This window comes from Leptonychotes weddellii, chromosome 2 (genome assembly GCF_054177405.1).
Source record: "Leptonychotes weddellii isolate Sample4059 chromosome 2, ASM5417740v2, whole genome shotgun sequence".
Classification (NCBI taxonomy): Eukaryota; Metazoa; Chordata; class Mammalia; order Carnivora; family Phocidae; genus Leptonychotes; species Leptonychotes weddellii.
Window position 1 is genome coordinate 173,636,421 of NC_138370.1, and position 21,444 is coordinate 173,657,864.

Consider the following 21,444-nt stretch of genomic DNA (forward strand, 5'->3'; position numbering starts at 1 on the left):
TTGCTGGAAAGGATCCACATTTCACAAAATTTTCCTGGAAGCCAATACGAGCAATTACAGCGTGGACGCACTCCTGGCCTAGCGACTTGGGGGTGGAGCAATGAGATTAACGTACCACTCGGCACATTAGAACATCTGAGGGCCCAGGGTACCCCAGGACAGGCACCCTGCCCTGAAGAACCAGCATCCACCACCCTGGGGCCTCCCGCCTTCACTTTTTGTTCGGCTGAGGTGAAATTCACAGAACAGAATGACCCATTTCAAAGGAACAATTCTGTGGCTTTCAGTACATTCTCAATGCTGTGTGACTACCACCTCTCCCTGGTTCCAGAACATTGTCATCTCCCCCAGCGGACATCCACTAAACAGTTACTACTCCCCATCTTCCCGAACCGGGCAGCCCCCAATCTGCCTCCTGTCTCTGTGGATTTACCTGCCCCGGGAGTTTCATATCCCACCTGTGCCAAACTAAGACTGTTTCCTGCAAGAGGCAACAGTCTCCATGGGTTCTAGGCGTCGCCAGTTGTTGGGATGCCTGACCCGGTGTTGGCGCCAGAAGCAGGGGGACATTTACGAGGTGCGGTTTCTTCATCTTAACTCAGATCTTACCCCACCCGTGTTCACGCTGACAGTGATTCATGCTCCACCCATCCACCTCCTTCAGGGGGCTTTCCCCGCCTCTGCCCTAGCAGACCCCCTCCACCACACACTGGAGCACCCCTACGCCCCCCAGGGGCCACACCAGTGTTTCCTGTGATGCCTGGGACTTGTTCTCGAGCCCGCTCGTGGCTTACGGAGGGCAGGAGCCACATGGCACGGTGGACGGAGTCCTGGCTTTGCCCTCTGAGAGGCTGGGTTCCTGTCCCCCTCAGGTCCCCTCTGTGAGGGGCGGTGAGTGTAAACTGTGGCATGCGGTGACCTTCTCTCTGTCCTGTCTTTGGCAGCCCCGGAAGTGTTCCAGGTGTATGTGGACGGAGGCCCCGGCTACTCGTACCCCGTCGACTGGTGGTCCCTGGGTGTCACGGCCTATGAGCTGCTGCGGGGCTGGGTAAGACACGTATCTGCGTGGGCAACATGGGGAGCCCTGGAAGTCGGGGCTCAGGTCAGACCGGACCTGGGTGCTGTTGGCCGGCCACGCGGCTGGGAAGGAGCCCACGCGAGGAGTCAGAGGCCCTGGGGCCCGGTTCTGATGGCCCGTGTGCCTGAGGTCCCTGAACATGAGCGGGGCCCGGAGCGAGCTTCCAGTCCAGCCGCCTCCTTCTGCTCGTGGGGAAATGGATGTTCACAGGGGAAGGTCTTACGTAAAGGTCAGCATCTCGTCAGTGGCAGTTCAAACACCTTGGCGTCGTGATTTCATTTAATAGCTGGAGATAACTAATGGCAACTGATAACTCAATTTTACTTCAGTAGAAAGAATTATGACAAACCAATTTTGAAGCATTTTTCTTTGCACAAGTATTATTGGAAAATGATACCACTGAACCTTGGTTTCCTTCTTGGTACAACGGCGATAAAAGCCTTCAGTCTGTTTCATGAGGCTGAGGTTACCATGGGATCACTCCGCCCCCCGACGGAGACCCAGGGTTTGCATTTTAACTCGCCTTCACTTCTCCAGACCCCGGCGCAGAGCCACTGGCTACGTGATTGTGTCCACGCACACTGAAGTCAGTGGGGGTGTACTCCTGGAGGGCAGGGGTGGCCCGTGCGGGTGATAAACAGTAAGGAAGGAATGAATGAATGATGAGAGCAGTTTGCAAACCATCAAAGCCATGTGAGTGCAAATAAGTATTATTATTTTTCATCCTGTAGTTTAACAACTATTTTCTGCTCTTGATCTCAATTACTTCCTCTGAATTCCTCAAAAGCATAATTACTATACATGATGTTTTTAGAATTAAAAATATACATATATATGTATATATGTATGTGTATATATATATATATATACACACACATATATATATAAGAACTTGTTTTCTCAGGCACCGAATGAAAAAGTTCATCTTCTTCTTGGCTGGTCCCTTTGTCATCTGCTGGTTTCATTGATGCACACAGTCAGGAGGGAGTTTGAGGGTCCTGAAAGCTATATGAACCAGAGGACATAGGCATCCTCCAGATGCTGTTTATCTGACGTCCTCAGTCATACAAATGCCCTCGGCAAGCAGTTGCCCCAAGCATGATTGGATGTTCATCAGCTGAAAGTACCTTCTCTATGTTAAATAAAAATCAATTGAGTAAATTTGAAGATCTAATTGGCTTCATTAAACGATCTGTGAGTCGAGCAGCACCCCATCTCGCTCGTTGCGAGGTGCTCCAAGGAGTCCTGTGAAATGGAAGGTTTTTGTAGGAGGGTGGGGCAAGATGTTATTAGCAAAAGAAAAAGATTCTTTTAGGCAAAGAGCTTTCTAGGGGGCAAGGCAAGCTGTCTTATCATCAGATTATCCGTCTTACTTCTCGGGGTGGAGAGGACCCAGGGGGCAGACTCCAGGCCAGGATTGAAAAATTCCCAAATCACCAGTTAAGATGACATTTCTGGGAGAGGTTGGACCTGCAATTAGATATGTATTAGGCCCTGATTTGGGAACTCGTTCTAAGAGACAGCATTTTGGGGCCTGTGGATTTTGTGTTGTGTTTTTTTTTTTAAACATCTGCCACTCCTCACAGGTCAGAACAGTTATAGATGATGACTTGGCAAAAAGCCCCAAGGATAGAGTGGTTCTCGCTGGTTCCAAAATAAATCGTTTCATTTTCAATGCGACAGAGTTTTCTACTCAGAGATCCAAATGCCGCGTTCAAGGGAGGAAAGAGAAGCCCCCATGGGATCGGGGGCTTGGGTGTAGTCGTGGAGTGACTGAATGAAAGAATGCCTGTTCTGTGCTTGTGTTAACCTTTCTCACAAATGTCTGGGTCTGGCTTCACCTTGGACAGGTTTATGCAAACAGTTAATTCTCTGTTTTTCATACATACAGGAAACAATCCCATTTGGGAAAAAAACCATACCGAGACGCACACCTACTTGTCTCTGGGGTGTGTAGATGGCTGTCCCTCCCCCCCAGAATTCCTCCATCATGTCAGTGACAGCATCCCTGATGAGTGGTCATCCACCTCTTTGTTCCTTGATTCCCTCAAAACCCAGGGAGTTTCTTACCTCCCAAAGATGAAAGCCATAATGGGAATTTTCTGGTGTGTGTATTCTAGGATGTTGGAGTTGGAAGCAGAATGGGTAAGATCAGGACAGTCTGCTGGCTAAGGACCCAGGAATACTCTAGTCCCAGTCCGGAAAACAGCTGTCTCTTCCCAAATGCTCTGTAGGGAGAGCCGAGGAATCGAGTGTCATCAATGGGCTTAAGATCTCAACACAGAGACTCCCATGAGCCTGGGTGGATCTTATAGTCTGAACCAGGGACGTAAGTAGGATCTCTGAGCCCAAAGTAGAATCTTAGTCCTCACTCCGCACACCTGCTGAGTGAAAGAAAGAGACCCAAGATTGTGCCGCCTGGAAAGTTCCCTGTTAGAGTACAGATCCCTTGGTCTCCCTGGACTGCGACCACACCCTCTGATTAGAGGGGAGAGGATTCCCCGCCCACAGACCCAGAGAAGGGCCTTAGAGACCTCAGCACGCCGTTGTCCCCTTTCCCGCCTGCCAGGCTCCAGATGGCATCCCCGACAGGTGATCACCCACCTGTTCACTGGTTCCCCTCAGCATCCAGGGAGCTCCTTACGTCCAGAAAGAACCTGTTTCCTTTTCTGACAGCTTTAAGGGCTAGAAAGTGTTTCCTCTCACTCAACCGAAAGCTGCCTCCTCATTACAGACAAAGAGGATCTTAGAGGAATTCACAGGGTCAAACCCTAGCTCTACCAGGTACCTCGTCGGTGATCTTAACCAAAGCTGGTAAACCGATTGAGTGCTAACAATCCTCATCTGTTAACTGGGGGAAAAAAATTAATAATAATATTTACCCAACCGGGTTGCTTTGAGAATTAAGTCATTTCGATGGTGCTGATTAGTCAGCACGTGCCTGATGAATGTCAGCGGGCTTCCGCTCCTGGCTGTGATTCTTGCCCTGGGGGGCCTGCCAGCAGGCCGGCGTCCTCTCTGACTTAGCACCTTTCCATGCTGGAGCAGGCACTGGGAGTGGAGGCTGGGTCACGCCTGGTGGATGAGCGCAGCAGGGGGAAGGCCCCGGGGCCCCGTGAGCAGAGATCTGTGCTCTCTTCCTCACTCGGGGCTCCTCGGGGCTCTGATTCTGGCTCAGTCACTGACCTCCTCTGAGCCCCGGCCTCCTCCATCATGAAATGGGGATCATGAGGCCGACCCATGGGCCACGGTGGGGATGGCGTGAGAAAATGCGGCAGAGCACACACCGCATCCCGCATGCATGTTAGCTATGCTCCCGGCAATGACTCTGATGTAGGATGATGCACATCAAGTGCTGATGACTTGCTCACAGGAACGTGGAGAATACCTGAAGGAACAGACATCTGAGCTGGGTCACAGAGGAGCTGCTGGAGGGAACAGTGTGGGTACAGATGGGGAAGAGCCACTGTGGCGGACACAGCAAACATGGTTGACTGACCAGCATTCAGAGGACAGTCGGGGGACAGTCTGTAGAAGCCTCTGAGGTCAGCTGGAGACACTCGGGGTTACCAGGTAGACAGTGGTGCTGTTGGTGGACGTGGGGCACGGTGGTTGAGCGAGTGTCCTTTGCAATCACCCATTTCCGGGCTCACATCCTGGCTTTGCCACATGGTCTCTGAATGCTCTGGCGTGAGCCCAGTCCTCATCTACCAAGTGGGCAGGCGGGATTTCAGGCCCAAAGCACAGGGCTCCTCGACTTCAGCACTGTGGACACGTGGCGCTGGGGAATGCTTTGTGCTGGGGGCGGTCCTGTGCAGTGCAGGATGCTAGGAGCATCCCTGGCCTCTCCCTACCAGATGCCGGCAGAAATCTCCCCCACTGCGTTATGGCAACCAAAAATATCTCCCAACATCATCCACCATCCCCTGGGGAACAGATTGTCTCCGCTTGCGGACCACTGCCATAGAGTAACCAAGAGGACTAAATGAGATCCTGAGTGCCAGGCTCATGACACATTGCTTTGCACAGAGTGGACTCTCGATGTAAACAAAGGGTGGGGCCCCCAACCCCTCCCCATGGTGCCCTGAGGCCTTGTACCCTCTCTGCTTCTTCCCAGCCACCTCCCTGACCTTGCCTTTGACCCCAGTCAACTCATCTCCTTGGGGTCTTGTAGACAGAGAAGGTCTAGGGTGCAGAGAGGTGATGAATAAAGAGGGTGTGTGGAGCTCCCCTAGAGGCTGCAGTGCAGAACGAAGAACTGGGTCTACACCCCCTGGACGGGCTCAACCGCAGAGCAGAACAGGGAGTGTAATGGTAATGGTGTACAAAGCTGATGGAGAGAGGCAGTCCTCAAGTTGAACACAGACTTCTGGTCCCTTGGTAAAGAGACAGAGAGAGCAGTGTGCCAGGAGTCAGAACCTGGGAGGAAATGGACTCTGTGACCTCACTCTCTGGGTTTTCTGTCTCCATTAAGGGAGGGGAAAGAGTGTGTGGGTTGTTCCAAGGTTTTCAGGCTGTGTTTCCTGGATCTCTAGGACCCAGCAGAGGTGGTTCAACAGCTCTGGGGGGGTGGGGAATGCTTCTTCTGGCTTTGGAGATTTCATAACCCGAGAAAGTGTTCCTCACTTTCATCTGTTCCGTGTTTGGGATTTGGAGTAAAAAGGTTTTGGGGGAAAAAAAAAAACATTGGATTAGATGGTCCTCAAAGCCCAGCTCAGCTCTAACAGCTCAAATAACAAGTCTATAGCAATTCTTGTCCCCTCTCTTCGATTTCTCCGTAAATTGGCATTTTTTGTAAACTGAGTTCAGTCCTGGAATAGAGACCCACCTGCACTCCATAATGAGTATATCTGGTGCCCTGCTGCTAAAATCACTTTCCCCAGCAGTACATGTAATTACTTTACCTTAGAAATGCCACTTGCTTTTCTGAGTCAACACATCCTAAGGCCAATGCATGAGAACCAAGCGTCAATAGAATTCTTTCCCCGAGCAGGTGAAATAGTGATCTCAGGATTTGCCGATATTCTCGTAGAAGGAGCTGGGCTTCTCTGCAACCACCCACATGGACAAAGGCTGAGCCTAGAGCCACAAGCTGCAGAGCATATCCCATGCCTGGTGTTCCCAGCTTATCTGTGAATGTATTTAACCACTGTGTTGGCCTCGTGGCTTATCAGGGTTACCATAATGATGACCCTTGTTACTCTTATTGGTCTGGTTCCCTCCAGAAGCAGAGAGGACAGAGCTAGAGAGTGGTGGGTTTGGAGAGGGGATGGAAAAGCAGATTGATGGATGCCTTGAGGCAACCAAGAAGGAATGACAGAATGCAGTGTGAATGATGAGAAAAACCTTCCTATTTGTTGTTGGCTGGTTCTCCAGCCAGGCGCTCGGCCAGGCGGGCTCTGGTGTCGGAGAAACAGCAGGGAAGGAGAACCTGCATCTCTGTGGGATGGGGGCAGGGTCGCTGTTTGTCTTCCAGCCTCAGTGTCCCGACTTCTAAAATGAGGAGGTGAGACTGCTCCATCTCCCAAGCTCCTCCCACCTCCAGGTACCGCTGGGACAGGATGGGAGGAACGGTTTCTCCAGAAGCAAAAAGTTGGGGAGAAGCGATCCGCAACAGTCCAGAAACCGCCGTCTCGGCTCTCCATGTTCACTCCTGTTATTTCTAATCATGGTAGCTGCTACTGGTCAAGTGAGGCGGGTCCTGCGAAGGCAGGGGAAGGCAACAGCCTCAGGAAGAAATTCTAAAGTGTTCTTTACTGGAGCCCTACTCCACTTCCCATGACATTGGAAGAAAATGTTTGAAGACATATGTAAAAAATGTTAGCATGTCTAGTTAGCTGGCCTTTCTAGGGAGCCCACAGGTTTTGGCTTTGCTCTGCAGATTATAGGACAAAAGGGGGAGTTCCCAATTCGATTGACAGAAGAAAGAGGAGGAGAGGTCAGGAAAGGGTCCCCTTCTGGGTAGGCGCATCGGAAGGTACAGCCGTCTTCCCCAGAGGAGCCCCATTTGATGAAGATAAAGATGCTCCTCCGTCGCAGGGGTTCATCACCCATCCAGGGCTCAGGATGCCCTCACCTCCTTGGGCTGGCACTTCCTATGAGCAGCAACCCTTTGGGAATCCCAATTCCACGGGGCTGGGGCCAGCGCTTTAAGAGCCACGTGAGCGCAGTACAGGCTCCACCCCCTTGCAGCTGTCCAATCAGTGTTTGCCGATGGATGGACTCATCAAGCTTGTCATCGTGCTCTGCGGGATGGCGGAGGCTGCCGGAGAGCCTGAGAACACAGAAATGAGTACCAGACAAGCCCACCCCCGAGGATGCCCCAGCAGGAATTTCGTAGCAGACAATCAGGTTCACGCGGACAACTATGAATTCACTGCTCTCGGTTTCTCTAGTTGGTGGGCCACAGGTGCTCCAGAAGTGACTGCCTGTTCCAGCCCTGAGCCACTTGACCGTGATGCAAACCTCAAAGCATCTTGGCCCATGGAGCTGGGTGGAGGGTGAAGAGGGGGAGAGAACCTGGGTGGGGGAGCAGGTGCAGAGTTCAGACAGTGTGCAGGCTCTGTACCCAGGGTCCCATCCCAAGTTTTGAGAGGTTCTTGGAAGCAAGAAACTGCCCAAGCAATGTTGGAAAAATGCTCCAGGAGGTTTAATGCTCTGCCAAGCTGGCCAGTTGGAGAACAGAGTTACGCATCCTCACTGGGGGAGAGGGGGGAGAGGGTAGGTAGAAGCCCGGCATCCCCCCATCCATCCACCCTACCGGACCCAGACCTTGGTGATTCCGGCCCTGTGCACTCCTGGCCAGCTCAGCCAGTGCTGGGAAATACGGTGTGAGGCCCACCAGCAGGTAGGGGCCTTGACTGGAGGTGACGCTGGGTGTCCAGTGGATGGTGAGAGCCACCCCATCCCCAGGCCTGGAGCAGGGACTCAGGAGTTAGGCTGTTGGGTGTGGATCCTGCCTCTGCCACTTACCGGGTATGTGACCTTGCCAAGTTCATTTAAGCTCCAGCACCCACCTGCTGAGTTCTGGCTCCACCTTGCAGGCCTGGTCCCTGTTGGCACATGGGTAGGGCCACCTGCTCTGCAGTGGAAGAGGAACGCCCACTGTTACGTGAAGGGAAAGAATAAGCCACCCCCTGGCGTCTACACCGTTTTAACCGCATGCGCGGTGTCTTCCGATTGGCTTCTCTCTGACTCCCTGTCTGGTCCTTTGCTTGCAGAGACCGTATGAAATCCACTCGGCCACACCCATTGATGAGATCCTCCACATGTTCAAGGTGGAGCGCGTCCACTACTCCTCCACGTGGTGCAAAGGCATGGTGGCACTGCTGAAGAAGGTAAGGGGACAGCCACCAGCCGGCCAGGCCTGGGGGCCGAAGTCAGTGCAGAAAGAGGCCTCCCAGCACATTCAGGCATGAGACAAGGAGCGGAATGCCAGTGGTGGGCTGGATAAAGTAGGCAGAGCGCTCACACCACATCGTGAGCCCACTCACAGTCTCGCGTCCCGGATCACAGGGCCACTGGGTGCTAGAGTCCGCTTGGAGATACATCTGCGGCAACAGGGCCCCGGGCTCTTTTCACTCCACTGCAGGCTCCTAATAAATAGAAATACTTAACGCGTACGGCTCTTTAAAATTGTTGCCACGGATGGTCTTTTAAGCCGCTGAGCTTTAAGAAATGGGGCGTCTCCTGACTTTTTCCAGGAGCTAGAATTGACTAGAACAAAGCACTGGGTCCCCAAGGGTGTCCCCTGGGCCAGCAGCGGCAGGAGAAGCAGCAACAGCGGGGAGCGCGTTGGAAATGCAGATTCCCAGGCTCCACCCAGACCTTCTGACTCAGAAACTCTGGGGGTGGGGGGGACCCTGTGGTTTGTATTTCCATCAGCTTCCCGGGTGGTTCTGAAGCCCTCTCGAGTTTGGCGCAGTAGGGCTCTGGTGCCCTCCTTTGGAGGCTGGCATTTAGCTTTCCTGCCTCGGGATCCCCCGAGATGCTCAGGGTGGGTGGAGTCTGGCACGTGGTCGGGACACTTGAGGGAATGTCGTGTTCTGGGCCGGGCGCTGGCTCTTCGCAGTCCTCACAGCCCTGGGAGCCCATATTAGAGGTGAGAACACAGAGGCTCAGGAGGGCACAGTCCCGTCCGTGCCACAGGGCTGTCTGAGGGCGGAGGCGAGGTTTGAATCCAGGCTCTCCCCGCTCCAGACACCGCTGTTCTTCCCTACACCGCTGGCCATGACTAAGCTGCTTTAGAGGAGATTCAGTACTTGCTTCTCGGAAGTCAGGGGTCCTTAGAACCCACCGCCGACTAGAATCACCTGGATGCCCTACGCCCATGCCAGTGCCTGCCCCCCTCCCTGCCCCCTGTACCCAGGGGCGCTGGTTGTCCTGAACAGGGAACTCCCATGGAGCACGGGAGTGGAGTGTCTGTTTAAAGCTGCACCTGCTGTTTTGGGGCAGCCCCTGGGAGAAGGCTGCCATGACCAGCAGATAGGACTTTGCCAGGTGTCCGACATGGTGTGACCGCAGCCTGCTCGCTGGGCACAGCTGGGAGATTTCTGCAGTGTCGGGGGACGGGTGGGGGCGCTCGGCAAACTGGCAGGGGCGCTCTGACTTCTAGCTCCCACCTGTTGGCAGCCGGGTGCCACACCCCCCTTAGCATTGGCCAGGCCCTTACCAGTCACCTTGGGTCCCATCCTAATCATGCGCTGGAAATGGAAGAGTTGCCTTCCTTCTCTAGAGGAGGAAACAGGTGCACAGCCGTCAGCAGCCTGTCCGCGCCTCGCAGCTGGGGTGGGGGTGGGAGTGGGGGGTTGGCAGGCCCGGGGCCAGGGCCCCTGTCTGGCACTGTTAGCCCAAGTGTTCTTTGTGCTGGGTAAGCCAGTACATATTTGAAAAGCTGAAAGCCCCATTTGGGTGCAAGGTAGTACTGCGTGGCTGTTTTTTATATATACTGCAGTATCCCGTATTAGCAAAAATTCTATCTGAGGTGAAGCTAAAATTTATACCCTTGGCTACAGATGAGGCCACTCCATCAGGCCACAGAGGTCACCACAGAGCTGCCCAGGGATAAATTCTATTACACTTTCTCGCACATCCGTTACCAAGCTGACAGTCTCACGATGAGGTGGCTAATTCCTTTTATATTTAATTGGAAGCCTCTGCAGACATCAGCGCGAGTGGGATGTCATGGGCGCTAGTCCCCAGGGACAGCACAGTGGCTGAAAATCCAGGTCCTGCCGAAGAATCTCTTTCTTTTGGAAGCAGCCTGCCCTCTGGGTTCCTCTCTGGCGACGGAGGGCTGAGTGTAGGTGATGCTTCCAACAATGGCAACACAGAGCACAGAATTAATGGAGCATAAAAAGCAGAGGCACCTTCATTTTTGCTAGACTTCCACCTTCGGGGTCCCCGTTAACCTCAGCGGGGCACATAGCTCAGGCAAGCACATTTGCCCTCTGCCCGCAGCTCCTGACCAAGGACCCTGAGAGCCGCCTGTCCAGCCTCGGTGACGTTCAGAGCGCACCCTACTTGGCCGACATGAACTGGGACGCTGTGTTCGAGAAGGCGCTGACGCCCGGCTTTGTGCCTAATGTGAGTGGGGGTATGGTCCACTGGCATGCCATCCCTCTGCGGGGTCCCCTGCCCTGCTCTGGAGGAACACCCCGAAGCTGGCCGGGGAGGCCTCTGCTGGCCATGGCCACAGGAGCTCCAAAGCGTTCACATTACGCAGAGATCGACTGTGGATTTGGACCTCTTTTCCAAGATTCCACCTGGGAAGCTTCTCTCCTTGTAGAAGGTCTTTGTGGGCACAGAGCTTCCTTTCTTTTATTGAATCACACCCACTGTGTGCGCAGGTCCAGGCACTGGGCGGGGAGAATCACACCAACCTATGTGCATCCACCCACCCGTTCATCCACCCACCCACCGATCCAGCTGGCCTGTATTCACTGAATACCTGCATATTCAGTGTGACCCGAGGGGAACCCCTGTAAAGAAAACAGTCGTGGTGCCCATTGTCAGGGAGCTTGCAGATGAGAGCAGGCCTCCTCAACTGTGCTACAGTTAGTTGGCCTTACGACCAGACGATTCTTGGGTGGGGGCCTGTCCTGTCCATCGGAGACTAGCGGCATCCCTGGACTCTACCCGCAAAGTGCTCGTAGTCCTCCCCAGCTGTGACAACCAAAACCATCTCCAGACATTGCCAAGCACCCCTGGCGACAGCTGCCCCCTGTTGACAGCCAGTCCGCTAGGAATTTTGTCCCAATAATAAGCCAATCAACATACAAAGGCACCTATAGTGACCCAGGGCTGGGTCCTGGAGGGAGACTGCAGGCTGTCCCACCTGGGGGCACAGGCCGTAGAGACTTGGGTGCACTCCCACCTCTGTGACCTCGGGTGTACACCGGAAGGGGTTCTTCACCTGTACTGGGGAGATGAGAGAGATCACACACACACACACACACACACCCCGAACTTGGGAAGAGTAAATGCCAACAGGCCTCCCAAGACTCGGAGCAGAACCTGGTACTCAGTGAGCCCTCAGTAAATACCACCCTGGTAATGGCTGTTTTAATTAATAAACCTGCTGGAGCTCTGGACTCACTTCCCTTGGTTGGCTTCCCTCAGAATGCGCACTCCGGATATGCCAGAGAAATAGGCTAGCCTCCTTGGTGGTCCTCTTCTGCCTGGCGTACGCCAGGTTGCCAAAACCCAGGGATCTCGATGCAGTCCTTTGTATGGAGCACAAATTGCCTAAAGCTGTCTCCCTGTTGCCAGGGCTGAGCCTTCCCCAAGGCTGTGTGCCAGATGCCTGAGTGACCCTTGGGGCCAACGTGGGTTGTGCCCATCAGCCTTTTGTAGACCGCACCTCGTGCTCTTCCCCAAGCCCACCCAAACACACTCGTGCACACTCACAAGCACACTCACACTCACGCACACTCATGCACACTCACAAGCACACGCGCACTCGCGCACACTCACAAGCGCACGCACACTCGCACTCGTGCACACTTCCACACAAACACGTGCAGAGGACCCCTGCTTCAGCCACACCCGGACGCCTGCCGTGTGCCCTCTGGCCACACTGTGTCTCGGCCATGTACCTGTGCACACGCTACTTCCCCCTCTGGGGATGCCCTTCCTCTCCTTGGCCCCCGGCATCTCCTGTCCCTCCTTCAAGACCGCTTCAAACCCAGCGACTGGCCCATTTGAGGGTCTCGGTAACTGCATTCTGGAAGGGAGGCAGCCTTAAGCATTGCCTCCGATGGGACACGCCCCAGGCCAGCCCCCCACCTCCTTACCTAGAGTGAATCGCAGCCTCTCTGATCCTCCACTGGACGAGGGCGTAGATGTACATGAGCAGTTAATATCGTTCTGTTACAGTGCGTCTGCCATCCCCTGAGAGCTTCGGAGGCCAGAGCCCATGTAGCCTGGGCTGGCCTCTGCCTGAGAGAGACCCCAGAGCAATGGGTGGTGCTAGAAGGCACTAGAAGTTCTTGATGTGTGATTGTCACACAGATATAAATGGTTGAATGATAATGGTCCAACGGGATTGAGTGTTCTGCGTGCCAGGCATTGTTCTAAAATTCCACGTGCATTATCTCATATAAGTTCCACGACAGGGAAGTGCTTCTCGTAGGTAGTATTCTCAGGTTAAGTAACTTGCCCACGATTACTCCGTGAGAAATTGACCACAGGGAGTCTATATCCAGAGCCTGCATTGAAAGGAATGAATGAGTGAGTGAATGAATGAATGAATGAATGGCAAATAAATCAGGCCAGGAAAGACTTGGACCAGCTTTTTGGAAGCGGTCCCTGTGCACCTCCAGACTGTGGATGGCATAACCACCAGGCTGTATTGCCTGAGGGGACTGGCGTCCCTAGCTGGGTCCCAGGATGGACAACGGCCACCTGGCACCTTGGGTGCACAGTCCAGAAGTCAGGGAGACAAAATTCCTCCTAACCAAAGTGGGTGGAGCCTAGCCTGTCCCCAGCTGAGGGGTAAGAGGGAGCTGGCATGGGGAACTGGGAGGATTATGGCCATAAATGGCATTTTAAAACTAAATTATTAAAAAGGATAGTTACAGAAAAAATAGTCATAACTTGAGAATGTGTGTGTGATAAAATAAGTGGTTAAGTCAGATTGGGAAACTGAACTCAGCCTGGCAAAAGGAACCTTCACAGGAAGGAGACTGAAGAGTCATGTAGATGTTAATGGGGTTGGGGGGATACGAGGATAAATGAATGAGGGCTGCAGGGAGAATGTGCTTCTCCTCACCAGAAAAAAAAGACGTAACTGTGTACCCCACTGTAGTGGTTAATCATTACGTTGAATGAATGATGGATGGAATGAATGAATGAATGAATGTCCAAGGATGGGGGGAACCAAGACACTCAAGTCTGCTTTTCCGCTTGCTTTCAGAAGGGGAGATTGAACTGTGATCCCACATTTGAACTTGAAGAAATGATCCTCGAATCCAAGCCTCTTCACAAAAAGAAGAAGAGGTTGGCGAAGAACAGGTCCAAAGACGGCACGAAGGACAGCTGTCCTCTGGTGAGCGGGGTCTCGGGAGTGGACCCTGGGAGGGGAGGAATCCTAGACTCCAGGGAACAGAAAGGAGCGAGCCTGTTTTTAGGCATGTCACTCGGCCTCTCCACACACCTTCATTTGCAGTCAGTAAAATGGCTCCGTCGATGGAGTGGTTTTTATAGCGAAACCAAGGGAACCGCTGCAGTGCATATGTCCGTAGGAGCCGCTCACGTGGCCGCGAGTCCTAGTGCAGGGGCCTCGTGCATCTCTGGGCAGGAGTGGAAGAATGCATGCCATGCGGGGGGACACCGCGCCGTGCCGGGCAGTCCTGGGCACCCTCTGGAAAGGCTGTTCTGTGGGGGTACCCTCGGGGCGGGGGGCTGCCTTTCATGGGCCCCGGGCACAACGTGGTGACTTAAAGCCACCAAAACATGTTCTCTCACCGTCCTGGAAGCCGCAGTTCAAAATCAAGGTATGGACAGAGCTATGCTCTCTCCAAAGGCTGCGGGGCGAGGGTGGGGGGGGTCCTTCAGCGCCCCTCCCACTTTCAGTGGCACCAGTGGGCTTCAGCTGCTTCCACCGGTACCTGCCTCCTTCGCCACGTGGTGTTTCCTGTCCGTGTCTCTGGGCCTTCACAGGGCCTTCTTCTAAGGACACCAGATATTGGTTGAGGGCCCATCCTACTCTAGTAGGACCTCAAAGACCCTGTTTCCAAATAAGGTCACATTCACCATTACCAGGGCTTAGGACTTCAACACGTCTTTTTTTTTTTTTTTTTTTTTGGTAAGATTTTATTTATTTTAGGGAGATCGAGAGAGAGCTAGTGAGGTGGAGCAGCAGGGGAGGGAGGAGGAGAAAGCATCTGAAGCAGACTCCTTGCTCACCGTGGAGCCCGACTCAGGGCTCGATCCCACAACCTGTGAGATCATGACCTGAGCCCAAACCAAGAGCCAAGCACTTAACGGACTGAGCCAACGAGGTGCCCCTTGACACATCTTTTTAAGGGGCATGATTCAACCCACAGCTGCCTATTCCCCCATAAAAAAGATTTAAAATTATCTTTGACAACCATATGGGTATGAAGATGAAGATAGCTTTCAATGCTAAAAGTTCTTTCTTTCCCCTCCTTATTTTAAAAGAAATCAAAACATCTTTGTAGCCCCTAAAAGTACTGTGGGCCCTAGGCCCTAGGCCTGCTGAGCCTAATGCAGAAGCTGGCCTGGAGACACCTGCGTGCGTGTTAACAAGCACGCACGAGGGTGGGTGGGGTTCTGCACAGGCGTGCAGTATCCATCCAGCATTCGTGCAGCCTCTAAGACCTGGGTTACAGAGCACTTGTTCTTGGCATCTGTTCTTGAAGAGGGTGAGCACCTTTGCAGGGTGGTCTTGAAATTCTACCCCCCTCCCATCCCACTTCGTAATAGGCCTAATGAACAGTCCAGCAATCGGGAAACCCAGCTTCATGATTTTCAACCCATATTCCATTCCAACATGACTTTTAAGTTGGATTTAATGGCTTAAAATTGAGGCAAACATCTTCATCTGCCAGGCTCCCCTCATAGCCGCCCATACCGTCAGGGCTGCTCAGCCACATAGCTCTTCCCCGGCCCCAGGCATCAGCAGTCCCATTTAGACCCAGCTCTGTTCGTGGTCACTCCTCTGTCATGGCTCCCTGGAGGGTGCTCCGTCATTTACGCTCCCCTCTCTGCTCTTTGGCAGAATGGACACCTCCAGCAGTGCTTGGAGACTGTGCGGAAGGAATTCATCATATTCAACAGAGAGAAGTAAGTCCTCCACCAGCATCTGCTGGACAGAGCCCTCCCAGATGGCAGCATGTCTCCCCGGGAGAATGGTGGTCCCTGGCCCCCCGCGATGCCAGCCATGGTGCGGGAAGGGAAGCAGCAGGTGGCCCCGTGTTCTAATCCTGCCTCTGCCATGCGAGCCAGACACCACCTTCATCCCCTGGACCTCGGGGTCTTCATGCAAAGTGGGGTAGCCATGGCAGGACCGGGCCGGCCCACAGGGAAGCCGGCGCAGCGGGGCAGACTCAGGGATGGCTCAGGGCCAGAGCTCTGGATGGAAAGCGCCCAGGGTCTGCCCCTGCCAGGCTGACCGTACAGGACGGGACGGCTCACTTCACTAAGCCTCATTTTCAGCATAGACAGGATGGAAATCCCTCCCTTGCAGTATGGTTGTTGCCAGATTAAATGAGGCTGTGGATACCATGCCTGACAAGGTCAGAGTCCTCATGGAAAGGTTACTGTTGTTGTTATGATTTAATGGGGTGAGGTGGTGAGGGCTGGCTGGGCAGGGACCCGGCATCACTGGGCTGGCAGGACCCGGGACAGCACCGGGTTAGGAGGGGCTCGGGTGGGGTCTGAGCGGGCCCCAGCACTGCCCATACAGGGTCGGTCAGCGAAGGAAGCAGAAGACTCAGGCTTGGTCCCAGCAGGGTTACTGTCAGCGGCTCATCCAACTGGGGCTGATTGGCCAGAGCAGGATTCGGGCAGCGGTGGGACTGTGGGGTGGGCGCCGAAGCCCTGCAGGCAGGGCGAGCAGCAGACCAGTTGCATCTGACGGACACTGAACTGGGCCTTGGGCTCGCAGGGCCTCTCACATACGCTTCCAGCCCTCCAGGAGCGCCGGATGGGTAAGTCCCAGCGGGAGCCATGCCGGCACCCGGACTGCGCTGTTCTCGCTCACAGCAGGTGACAGCAACAGAGAGCATGTTACCAGGAGAAACACGGCAGCCCCGGCTGGGGCTCTCACAGCAGGTGCCGGGCTCAGCCTGGGGGTCAGGGAAGCTCCCCGAGGCACCACGCCCGGCTGAGCCCAGAGGGGCGAGGAGGGGAAGGGCGTGGAGGGCCAGGAGTGAGGACGGTACACAGAGAAGCAAAACGTAGACACCACTGCCAGTGAAGAAGTTTGACTTTGAGAGGCATGCACGGGGGCAGGCAGTGGTGGAAGGTGAGGGACCCCGTTCAGGGTTGCTTGGGTTCCAGCCAGTGGGCTGCCGGGCAGGGCCCCATTCCCCATAAGGTGCTGGGATAGGTCGGTCACTTGTCCTGGGCGGCGACAGCTCTCTGACTGGGGGGTGCCCGGGTCAGCCCAGATACACACACCAGGCCGAAGCAGCAGCCTCACCCCTGCGGGACCGCGTCTGTCTGGTGTCCCTGTTCCGGCCCGCAGAACGAGAAGGGCCTCTGTGACCGCGGTCCATCAGGCCTGGGGAAGGTGGCCACCGACACGGGGGTGGTTTCAGAGCTCACCATCATTTCCCTGCTGTCCTGCCGGCTCTGAGGCTCACGGTCCCTCCCCAGTCTAGAAACCCGGCTCCAGGAACTTCTGCTCAAGCCATCTCGGGGACTGTGCACCATGGGCTCCGGGCAGCCGTGCTCCGGACCCGTCCTCCCTTCAGGCGTGGACGGAGGGGTCCTCAGAGAGCACCTGCTGGCCGACGCGAGCCTGCGGGAGGCCTGAGCAGGGACGGGCCCAAGCAGGCAGGGGTGTGTGTCACCCTGTGCTGTGTGCCAGAAGATGCTTCCTTTGGAATCCAAAGAATCCAAATGATTTCCTCCTACGTGAAAATGAAAACGAGATACGCCTCCTTGTGTCGTTGAGGGGTCGCATCTGGCTGCGTTTAGCAGGAACGCCACTGTCTCGTGCCTTCAACCAGTAGGATGTTCTTTCTCACATGGAGAAGTGAGTGGATCAGGGAAATGTAGTAGGATCGCCCAGCCGTGTGGAGGACCCCTTAGAGATGTGTCGTCTTGGATCTGAAGTGAGGCTGGCACAGTGAACAGAGGTTGGCGAAAGAAAGAAAGAGAGCAGAGCCGTTTCCCAGACAGGAGGCGTCCGGGTCCAGGATCAGCGTGTGCGGAAGCCGCAGGAGACTGGGAAGAGATGGCTGACTGTAGGGGGAGCTGCGGGCATGGGGTCCGAGCTGTGGTTCCTGCTCTTGTGTCCCTCCCTCTCTGCTCACCTGAACTGCCCACCCCCCACACGCCCCCAGGGGCCCCGAAGGCTGGTAGGCTCGCTCCCACCTGCCATATGGAAGGATCCCGGTGCAGGGCTTCGCTGCGTCCCACCGGGATGCTGTCTGAGCACCATGTTGACCCCTCCACGTCCAACCCCATTCCTGCTCCACAGGGAACGTGGGAAAGGAGCCACATCACAACCAGCACAGCCCTCCCTGCTGCAGTTTCTCATCTGTACATGCCTGTGAGGAGTCCATTTGTGAGGCACAGCTTTCCCAAAGCCAAGAGTTTTCCTTTTAAACCCAGAAAAAACGGGGGGCCTGTTTGTCCCCCACCCCATTCTGCAACCCTGTGATTGCAGCACCTGCCATGTTGGCACTTGAGCAGTTGGAACATTAAACCTTCCTATCTGACATCCGCCAGTGGCCGGGGGCTTGACTGGGGAGGGGATGCTGAGATGCTGAGCCGGGCTCCCCTTCACACTCGCTGGGGCCCCACTGCCCCGGGCAGCCTCCAGCGGCTGTCAGCTTTCCTTCTCCGCGCACCAGGCCATCAGCTCACGGCAAACTGGGCCGGCTCCTGCTGCAGAGAGGGCCACCAAGGTGAATCAGAAGGAAGGGCCCTGGTCACAGGAGTATACATCACAAACCCCGGGGGAATGTGGGGGAGGGGCTATTACCATTTGCAGTTGCTGCACCTGTTATGGTTTGAATTGTGCCCCCCAGAAAGACATGTTGAAGTTCTAGCCTCCAGTCCCTTAGAACGTGACCTCATTTGGACATAGGGTTGTTGCAGACATAATTAGTTAAGATGAGGTCCTACGGGAGGACGGGGCCATCATCCCTACTCCAGTATGACTCCCAAGCTGCAAGGGTATGGAGACAGGAACGCCAGGGATGGCCAGCTGCCACCAGAAGCTGGGAGAGAGGCCTGGACCAGATTCTCCCTCAGCCTCCAGAAGGAACCAACCCGGCTGCCCACCTTGAGTTCAGACTTCTGGCCTCCAGAACCAAGAGACAATACGTTTCTGTTGTTGTAAGCCCCCCAGATGGTAGTGATGTGTTACAGCCGCCTTACGGAATGGACACCGCACCCTCTGAGTCAGAGCCTGGCTGGTCAGCGAACAGGCCTGGTGATGTGCATTTTAACATGCTCTTGGTGTCATTTGGACGCCTCATAGTTTGAGAACTTCTGCTGAGAGAGGCCGAGTGTGCTCAAACAGGGCCTCCTCTGGCAGGTTCTGAGCTGGTCACAAGAATCCCTATCTAAAACTGCAACCCTTCCAGCCCTCTGTCTCCCTCGCTCTGGGGTAGTGACCTGCAGCTCTGAGCCCTCATGGGCTTAACTAGACGTGCTCCCGAGGGCCTCACCCCTGCACGGCTACCTGGCCCCTGCACAGAGCCTGTGTGCTTCCTTAGCGAGAACGAGCCCTGGGGCAGAGAAAAGGTTCCCCTTCCCCCGCATTCAATGAGGAAGCCATCCTCAGTATGCAGTGCCCAGGGGATGCGGGCAGGCATCAGCCACGCTAGCTCCTCTAGGAGATTCTCATTCAGTCCTCTAACAGGAAGCCGTAATCTTGGACTGGACCCTGAGACGTGGAAGCAGATCGAGCAGGACCAGTGCCCTCAGGATGTTCGCAGGTGGCAGGGGAGATGCTGGGATGCAGACGTAGAGGGGCCACTGTGGGGATGTGGAGGACATGCCCTGGGTCCGACCTCTCTGGACCTCAGGTTCTAAACAGAGAGCAAAATTTAAATGAGCACTGCCTGATTTTCTAGAAACACAGCTTATTACTGGTTTCTGGTCTCAACCGACAGAAGGCCACCAGGCCAGGTGGAACGTCTGCTTCCAGGGACTGGTCCAGGGACTTGAAGGCCTTGGCATCTGAGGCTTCCATTAGCTTGAGGAACATACTGTGGGTCGTGTCCTCCTATTTTGGGCCAAAGAGATGAGTGCAGTTTTTCCAAAAGGTCTTTTCAATAGCATATGACAGAGTTTTCCAGAATCGGGAGCCCCTGGTGAGAGAGGAGTTTCAGGAGCTGGATTTTCTATCTGTGTTATCTTGTAAAGAAACCGACAGACTTAAAACCACATTAAAGTGACGTTTGGAGGCCCTGAAAATGTTATATTTAAAAAAATCGAATTCTGCCATTTGTTATACTAAATAATACTATTAATAATAATAAGCGACATCGGTATATGGTTTTATGGTTTGAGATCCCGTTTCTTTAATCCGGATTTCTTAGCCTCGGTCCTGTTGACATTGGATGACGGTTGACATCAATGTTTGGATGCGGGGACTGTCCCCTGCATTGTATGAGGTTTACCAGCATCTGTGGCCTCCGCCCATCGATACCGGTAGCACCTCTATTGTAGTGACGACCAAAACTGACCCCAGACGTTGCCCGATGTTCCCCAGCAGGCAGGTTGCCCTGGTGAGGAGTCACTGCTTTGACCCTTACTTTCCACACTTCCTGAGGTGCGTATTACTAGGATTCCCCACGTCTGCAGCTCTGAACTGAAATATGAAGGACTTGAAATCTAATCTCCCATCCCCTAGATCCTGGGCTCTTTCTACTGCGTGTGCTTTCATCCAGCTGTTCAGCAGATGTTTATTCAAGGTCAGATACAAGGGGACACAGCTGGGAGCAAGCCCCGCCTCTGTTCTCACGTGGCTCACACTCTGACAGAATGAGCTTCAGGACCTGAAGGGAGGGGGTACTTCCGTACATGGTGTCTTTGGGGGTGTCTCCGGTGCATCCAGGTGGGGCAGTGGCTTGCACAGAGCGGATGGCCGCAAGGGCACACTTTTATTGGACACCCAGTCTATGCCATGCAGTCTGTCCATCCATCCTATGGGCCAGGTACTTTTGCCCCTCCTCCCACCCCGTTATAGGTGAAGAAGGGCAGGTTGAGGGCACATGGCTAAGAGGGGGCAGGGCTGGGGTTCCATGGAGGTAATCAGGCTCCAGAGCCCAGTGCAAAACGGCCCCTTGCCCCGCATATTTAATGCTGAACAAGGAATTTCCACTAGCTGCGTAGACATCGCCTGTCGGTGAACCCGGACGTTACAGGCACAAGATCGTACACGTTCACATGACCGCAGTCTGCCCTCCTTACCCATCCTGAGACAGTACGACAGCAGCAAGCCACCGCAAGGCTCAGCTGGGGACCAGGGTGGGATGCCTGGACCAAGGCCACAGAGAGACGAACAATCAAAATGTGTTGTGACCTCATCTGCCCAGGTGGCCTCGCCGGAGGACACCGGCAGTGAGATAAGGACCCTCTATTGTGGCCCGGAGCCACTGGGGGATGGAGGCCAAGAAGCATTATGATTCCTTTCAGGCTCAGGAACTGGATGAACGGGGCAGGCCCTGGTCCTACTGCCCTCGGTGCCATGAGCGTGGGGGCAGGGATGGTCCCAGCCTCTCTGCACCTAGGGCTCCACATCAAGGGCTGGCCCGGGTATCAGAGATCCTTGACTTTACAAGGTCTGTGCCATGGGCAGATACTTTGATACCCCTCTCATGTCTTTGGCAGCCCATGGGGAAGGCAGGAAAGTGTTCTGCCTGCATCTTGAAGATTAATCTGTAAAGGGGAGACCTTCTCCACTGGCACGTCCCCCGGCCCCATTGCTAGGGAAGGGCGAACTTCAAGGACCCCGCCTTCTGAAATCAAGGCCAGCGCATTTAGGTTCTCTCCAGTCTTTAAGATTTGATTGTAGGGTCCAAACGTCATTTATAGGTGAGGATGGACAGGAAAGAGAGCCAACAAAGAGCTGAGAGCATGTCTGTTCTAACCTGTGGGGTGGGAGGAGCCCCCGCCCCCATCTGCTCCTTCCGTTCTCATCGCGATTCTATTCGTAG

At 54.5% G+C, this 21,444-nt stretch overlaps 1 protein-coding gene across 2 annotated transcripts in view; it reads left to right on the forward strand.

Moving 5' to 3' along the window:
- The window catches only part of STK32B (serine/threonine kinase 32B), a 119,055-nt gene that overhangs the window by 85,434 nt on the left and 12,177 nt on the right, over window positions 1-21,444 (forward strand). For both annotated transcript variants that reach the window (XM_081812645.1, XM_081812646.1), the window contains 5 exons: window positions 945-1,048; window positions 8,299-8,415; window positions 10,538-10,663; window positions 13,494-13,625; window positions 15,321-15,385. In XM_081812645.1, coding sequence (XP_081668771.1) covers window positions 945-1,048; window positions 8,299-8,415; window positions 10,538-10,663; window positions 13,494-13,625; window positions 15,321-15,385 — 544 coding nt within the window. The remainder of the gene's footprint in view (window positions 1-944; window positions 1,049-8,298; window positions 8,416-10,537; window positions 10,664-13,493; window positions 13,626-15,320; window positions 15,386-21,444) is intronic.